Raw genomic sequence first — 6,354 nt, 5'->3', positions numbered from 1 at the left:
TATCGTGAGTTAAATATTGTGATAATATCGTATCGTGGGATGTATGGTGATTCCCACCTCTATAAGACAACCATATTGTAGTAAGCTAAGCGCTCATTTTTGTGCACTCTATATTTTTAAATATTTGAATAATGTTAACACTTAGCAATTGATTTGCATCAATTAATTATTTTGCAGGATTTCACATTTTTTACCTACGAGTCACCTCAAAAACTGACCGCTGAGTGAGTTAATTTGTCATGGAGCTCCCAGGTCAGGCACTTGCTGGCTGTATAGTGACGGATGGTTGAATTTCTGTCCCCACAGATTTCAGCACAATAAGTCTGAGGAGTTCAGGCAGCCCGCATCCTCAGGCCGACCTGAGACCTCTAGCGCCAAATCCCTGATGGACATCGGGACCCGCCGGATCTTCAATGAGGACCATGACCTCTTCAGACAAAATGTGCGGCGCTTCTTCCAAGAGGAAGTAGTGCCTTACCACAAAGAGTAGGTGGAAGTTTGATGACCTACCAAGAATTATTAAAATAAGCCTTTAATAGCTTTACTTCAACTGTTTTTTGTTGCAGGTGGGAGAAGGCAGGTCAGGTGAGCAGGGAGGTGTGGGAAAAGGCTGGTGAGCAAGGTCTGCTGGGAGTAATGACAGCAGAAGAGCATGGTGGCATAGGAGGAGACCTGTTTTCTGCAGCTGTCACATGGGAGGAGCAGTGAGTTGTCCTTCAAACCACCGTTCTATATCTGAAGCTATTCACCGACATTCAGAGAGACTGAAATATTTTAGCAATGAGTTCCAGCTGAGATGTGATTTTAAAAACACAAGAAAGAGAATTAAGCTTTTTCCAAGTGAGGACATGTGATCGATCCATTGCTGCAGTTGTTTTTTTCTTTTTATCCAGGTATGATTTTACCACTTCAGAAAGCTTGGAGAACTGTTGCTCAATACCATTTAAAAAAAAAAAACAATCACAAGAAAGTAGCTTTAGTGATGATGACCAGTGTATTTGCCAGATCTTATAGTCAGCTATCTCTTCATCCTTCATCTCATCTCTGCTGTCTGCACCACTACAGAATGTATTGCAACTGCACAGGCCCAGGTTTTGCGCTGCACTCTGACATCGTCATGCCCTACATCGTCAACTACGGCAGCAAGGAACAGATCAAACACTTTATCCCAAAGATGACCGCTGGGAAATGTATCGCTGCCATCGCCATGACTGAGCCAGGAGCAGGCAGGTCAGGACTAAAGCACAAATATAACATCAAGAAATCAGCACACATAATGTCAGGTAGCTTCAGCGACTCAGCTCCTCTATTTTTTTCCAGTGACCTTCAGGGTGTGAGGACGTATGCCAAGAAGGATGGCAGTGACTGGATCCTCAACGGCAACAAGGTACTGAGTCAAGACTTCAAAAGTATCCACTCAATTACATTTAAAGTCCAGTATAGATATTACTCCATCTGACCTCTTCAGGTATTTATTACAAATGGTTGGATGGCAGATCTGGTGGTGGTAGTGACCGTGACCAACCGAGAGGCGAAGACGGCAGCACACGGGATCAGTCTGTTCCTGGTGGAGGAGGGCATGAAGGGCTTTCACAAAGGGCGGAAGCTGGAGAAGATTGGCCTGAAAGCCCAGGTACCAGGGTCATGGAAATATATGAAGTGCCCCTACATCATTTCTTGTGGTCTACAAGTGTAGGTTTAACTGGTTCAGTGTTTCAAAATCAAAAAGAAGTATCTGTCTGAAACAGCTTTTGTGTCTGTGGGACGATCAGACTGCTCTGATTGTTCAGCTGAAGAAACAAAGGCAATTTTGATTGCACATATAACTCTCTTAGCACTTTAAATTTCAAACCTTTACTGTAAATTACAGTTTATACAAATGCATGAGGCTAAAAAGTGACAACAGAACTTTGTCATTTGTGCTACTAAGGATTTATACTTCATTACATCCTCTCACTTGTGTTTCTGCTTCTTTCAAAGGACACAGCTGAGTTATTCTTCGAGGATGTTCGCCTCCCAGCTGATGCCCTCTTAGGAGAACTCAACAAAGGTTTCTATTACCTGATGAATGAACTCCCTCAGGTGAACACAACATTTATGGCATGTTCATATCAGAAACATTTAATGCCTCCACTGAAGGAGTAACTCTCCGTACCTTGAACCTGGGTGTAGATCCAGTCTGGCTGCACCCATATTTTTACAAAATGAAATGCCTAAAACATCTTTATATTCATAACTTGAACCTACAGACATGTATCTTTGGATTTTTAGCCTCATCGTCTTTGTACTTTGGCACTCCTAAATATGTTTTATCACGTGCTTGTACACATCATCTGCATATAACGTCTCACATGGGTTCATTTGACGTCAAACAACCTTTTCCCTTCTCTAGGAGCGTCTGCTGATTGCTGACATGGCCATAGCGAGCTGTGAGTTCATGTTTGAGGAAACCAGAAATTATGTAATGCAGCGGAAGGCTTTTGGCAAAACAGTCGCTCACCTTCAGGTCTTTATAGTAATTCTTTTGGTGAATATTTTTAGGATATTTCATGTAAGTATATAGTCTGTCCTGCTGAGTTCCTATTAAAAGAGGACCAGTTTATCAAATCATCCTCCCAGTCATCATACTATCTGTTTTTTGTCTTTGCGCTCCACAGACTGTGCAGCACAAGCTTGCAGAGCTAAAGACCGAGATCTGTGTGGTTCGAGCCTTCCTGGATAGCTGCCTTCAGCTCCATGCTGAGAAAAGCCTGGATCCTGCCACGGCCTCCATGGCCAAGTATTGGTGAGTTTTTGGAGTTTACCACCTCATGATCTAAAGGCTAAGCTGTGTTGTTGTCACGTGCTGATGTACTTCATCTTATCTGAAGGGCGTCTGACCTCCAGAACAGAGTGGCCACTCAGTGCCTGCAGCTCCACGGAGGCTGGGGGTACATGTGGGAATACCCCATCGCCAAGTTAGTATCACGTAAACATTGCAACAGAGAGCTTTGATTGTTTTGGGGTTTTTTCCAGCTCATCAACATGTTTGCGTTTTCAGGGCATTTGTGGACTCGCGAGTTCAGCCTATCTACGGAGGAACCAACGAGATCATGAAGGAGCTCATCGCCCGTACCATCGTCAGCCAGAAGTGAAACTGGGTTGTCGTTTTTTGTAATCTTTTTTTTTTTTAAACCCACAAAACTGTCAATAAAGATCTCCAGTTTAGTTTTTTTTCCTGTAGGTGTTACACTCATATCGTTATGTGAATTATTTCGGCTGTGATAGCCGTGCAGTGGAAGTGTGAATGTGAACACCAGTACGTCCACTGGTTTAATTATACTTGAAATTTTCAGATCGATAAAGGGAATAAAAGAACACTGTTTGCTCTTTGCTCTAATTCTGTAAATGTTCAACCACTGTATTCCCCTTTATGCTCCTTTTAAAGAGAAGTTTTGAGCAGCAGGTGGGCGGAGCTTCTGCACTCACACGACTGTATATGTAATATTAAGGATGGACATACACTGACCTCATGAGTTGAATCTTTGGACATAATAATAATAATTTTAGCATTCAGCATTGCTACGGTACACATATGACAGGAAATACAGAGAATTTTCTTCAAGTTTGTCAGCAATGCCTTGTTTTAGCATTGATAATGTGGCCAGTCTGCATCAGATTAAAGATATCTGACATAATTTCCCTTAAAGGAGGTTTTCTTTTTCAAAATCAGTGTTTTTTAATATGCACTTAAATGCCTGCTTTCATAATCTGCCACTCTTAGTTAATTTACAAGCGGCATGAACAATGTTTAACACTAGACACTTGTTGTAAATTGATTTATTTGCCAATAAAAACCATTCAAAGTGCATGAAGCACTAACTTTGTGCCAGTGATTCTCAGCTCTTGTTTGTGAGTGTCATGAATGTAATTAAATAAATGACATGGAGTGTGACTGAGAAGGGAGACTCCTCTAAATGCCAATTTTAGATTCTGTACATGGAAAATCCCCCAGATTTTTGGAAAAAGTCCTAGCTTTTTTAACATTTTTGAGCCCTCGTAACTTCTTAAAAATAGGATATATCTTTTTGAAATTTTCAGGCCTGAAAATATATTTCAGGTCTTAAAAGCTACAATCAAGACAAAATTTTCACATGTTCCAAGTTTAAGAATTCAAGACTGGCAGGTCAGGTAAGCAGGGAGGTGTTTTACCTCTCGAAGATCCTCTGAAGTTTCAGAAACATCTTTCGGATACGGTTCCCTGATGCTTCAGGGAACATCTAGTGACAGCTTATTGAAAGTTATGTCACTCTGCAAGTCTCTCTACATACAGCACAGACTGTAGTAGGTTTAAGATCAATGGGGTGGAACTGTCTGCATCATTACATAAACATGAATTATGAATTACTGGCAAGTGTTAATTATAATTAACTCAGATTTGTGCATACTTGCATTCTTAATTCATCAGTTATGGGTTGTTTTAGTTAAACATCAAAATAAAGATGTCTGCTTTAAGTGCCACACTGATTTATGCTGCATATACTATGCTTAATAATATGACAGCGTCAGCATCTTCAGTGCATTGACTTACTTCCATCAGTAGGTGGCAGTAAGGGACTGCTCAAACCTGGAGGAGCCCATGACAGTGCAGTGGAAAAAAGCAGGCTGTTGAATTAGACCTGATGATTTAAAGCATCCCTTCAAAGTTTGAAGCTCGGTTTTTTTGCACGTTAGGCTTGCTGGTGACCACGTTTTCTGCACATTTATTCAGAATTTTGGAGCATCAGTGTTTCAGAGCTTGTGTATATTTGTAAATATGGAGTCATGTCATTGTCTGTGACCATCACGCCTCACCTCGAGGGCACTGTGAGAGTATCTGCTGTTGACTAGAGGTGGCTCAAATTGATCCAAATATATGGGTAATGCTGTACCAATAATTGGTATCGCTGGATACTTTGTTTCTGTCCTCCAAGTTCAGTATGTATCCTGCTTAATTGTTCTAAATAAGTTATTGTTTTTGAAAACTAAAAAATAGACCTCAAACATTCATTATGAAAGATGTCCCCACCTTTTTGTGTTAACTGTCAGTCAGTCTGTTTTTTTACTGTTTCGTTTAAAGCCTGTAACGCATTTAAACAGTAGAGGTTGACCCAAAGTTCTTTATAGCCAGGCACATTTAGGTTCCAGGTCTAAAATAAATGTTTCGATTACGTTAAACGCTGATTATTCGTCAGATAAATCGTGGCCTTTGTGAGATCAACATAAGCTGCCTTTGTAAGTTGAGCCTATTGGTATCTGTATTAGTATAGCAATACTACTGCACAGCTCTCGTGTTCACTGGTCCATCTCCTCTGCCTCCTTCCCATTTTCCCCCATAGCCCCACTCGTCTAACCCCCTCCTCTCCTTTTTCTTCTCCATCTTCCCTCAGCAACAGCCACACCCCGGTGCTTCAGCTCCGCGCTCACATCCACTGCAGACAGAGAGCTGACCCCTTTGCATCAAATCACTCAAAGCCCTTTAGCAATGACCTGACATCAAACCTTTACACCTATATGTGCGTGTGTCAGTATTTACAGGAGCTGCGTTGTGTTTTCTTTATTTTTGTGTTTTTACACTACAAAGATGTTGCACAGATTCTACATCATCGCATACTGAAGCCACCTAGTCCGCCTTGCGCGCAGACTTCTGCATTTACGGTAGCTTCATTTGCAACGGGGAGGGGCCACAGGGCCCCATACCGCTCTCATTGTCACCACAGCTCTCTTCCTATCCAAGGGCATTAGTGCCGCTCAGCAGCCTGAACCTCCAGGTAAGACCCAAATCGCTTTGCTTCGTCATGTGCGGGGAAATTAGACTTTACGATGGCGCAAAGCAGCGCGGATGCGCAAATTTAAGATGTAGGATTGCGACACCGGCTGCTGGGAAAGTTTGACAAAAAGTCAGAGTCTGCACATCAATGTCGCTGTCCACTAATCCTCCGCTGCTGTGTGTGGTTATGGTGTTAATTATGGTTATGTGCGTGATTCTTAGAGAGAATGGGGGATGTCTGCGAGTGTGGCGGATTGAAATGCGTGCCTTTTAAAGTCGCTTTTCAGTGGAGACTTGTATTTAAAATGCTGTTAGGCAGATGTGTTAACCTGGGTATTAATTTGCGGCATTTGTCACCGTCTCGCTGCGTCCCTGCGAGGCTCTCTGCGCTGCTGCATCCTGCGCCTTTTGTTCTGGTCCACGCCTGCATGGTGCTGAAACCGGCGCCGCTCGCAGCCATCCACTGCAGGAAAGGATCCCCCTTTTTCTGCAGTGGATATTTAAAAGGAAAACTGTAAATATAAGTGCAATATAATTGTGGATTATTATAGTTATCCCCATCTCAC

The 6,354-nt window shown here is 42.2% G+C and overlaps 2 protein-coding genes across 4 annotated transcripts in view; both read left to right on the top strand.

The window, feature by feature from the left end:
• acadl (acyl-CoA dehydrogenase long chain) overlaps nucleotides 1–3,446 on the top strand; it is a 4,963-nt gene extending 1,517 nt beyond the window's left edge. For 2 of the 3 annotated variants that reach the window (XM_013913164.1, XM_013913165.1), the window contains exons 2-11: nucleotides 307–486; nucleotides 567–704; nucleotides 1,066–1,230; nucleotides 1,321–1,387; nucleotides 1,469–1,633; nucleotides 1,981–2,082; nucleotides 2,393–2,551; nucleotides 2,658–2,785; nucleotides 2,871–2,957; nucleotides 3,041–3,446. In XM_013913164.1, coding sequence (XP_013768618.1) covers nucleotides 307–486; nucleotides 567–704; nucleotides 1,066–1,230; nucleotides 1,321–1,387; nucleotides 1,469–1,633; nucleotides 1,981–2,082; nucleotides 2,393–2,551; nucleotides 2,658–2,785; nucleotides 2,871–2,957; nucleotides 3,041–3,134 — 1,285 coding nt within the window. In that variant the 3' untranslated portion in view covers nucleotides 3,135–3,446. The remainder of the gene's footprint in view (nucleotides 1–306; nucleotides 487–566; nucleotides 705–1,065; nucleotides 1,231–1,320; nucleotides 1,388–1,468; nucleotides 1,634–1,980; nucleotides 2,083–2,392; nucleotides 2,552–2,657; nucleotides 2,786–2,870; nucleotides 2,958–3,040) is intronic. The other variant, XM_005742248.1, reaches the window with a different exon arrangement.
• A 2,169-nt stretch (nucleotides 3,447–5,615) lies between these two features.
• LOC102215280 (microtubule-associated protein 2) overlaps nucleotides 5,616–6,354 on the top strand; it is an 83,897-nt gene continuing 83,158 nt past the window's right edge. The window contains exon 1 of the mRNA XM_005742247.1: nucleotides 5,616–5,789. The gene's annotated coding sequence lies outside the window, so the exon portion shown is untranslated. The remainder of the gene's footprint in view (nucleotides 5,790–6,354) is intronic.

The sequence above is a fragment of the Pundamilia nyererei genome, unplaced genomic scaffold (genome assembly GCF_000239375.1).
Source record: "Pundamilia nyererei isolate P.nyererei 1_Seehausen unplaced genomic scaffold, PunNye1.0 scaffold00118, whole genome shotgun sequence".
Lineage (NCBI taxonomy): Eukaryota > Metazoa > Chordata > Actinopteri > Cichliformes > Cichlidae > Pundamilia > Pundamilia nyererei.
Note: the sequence above shows the minus strand (reverse complement) of the source record. Positions and strands in the feature narration are given on the sequence as shown.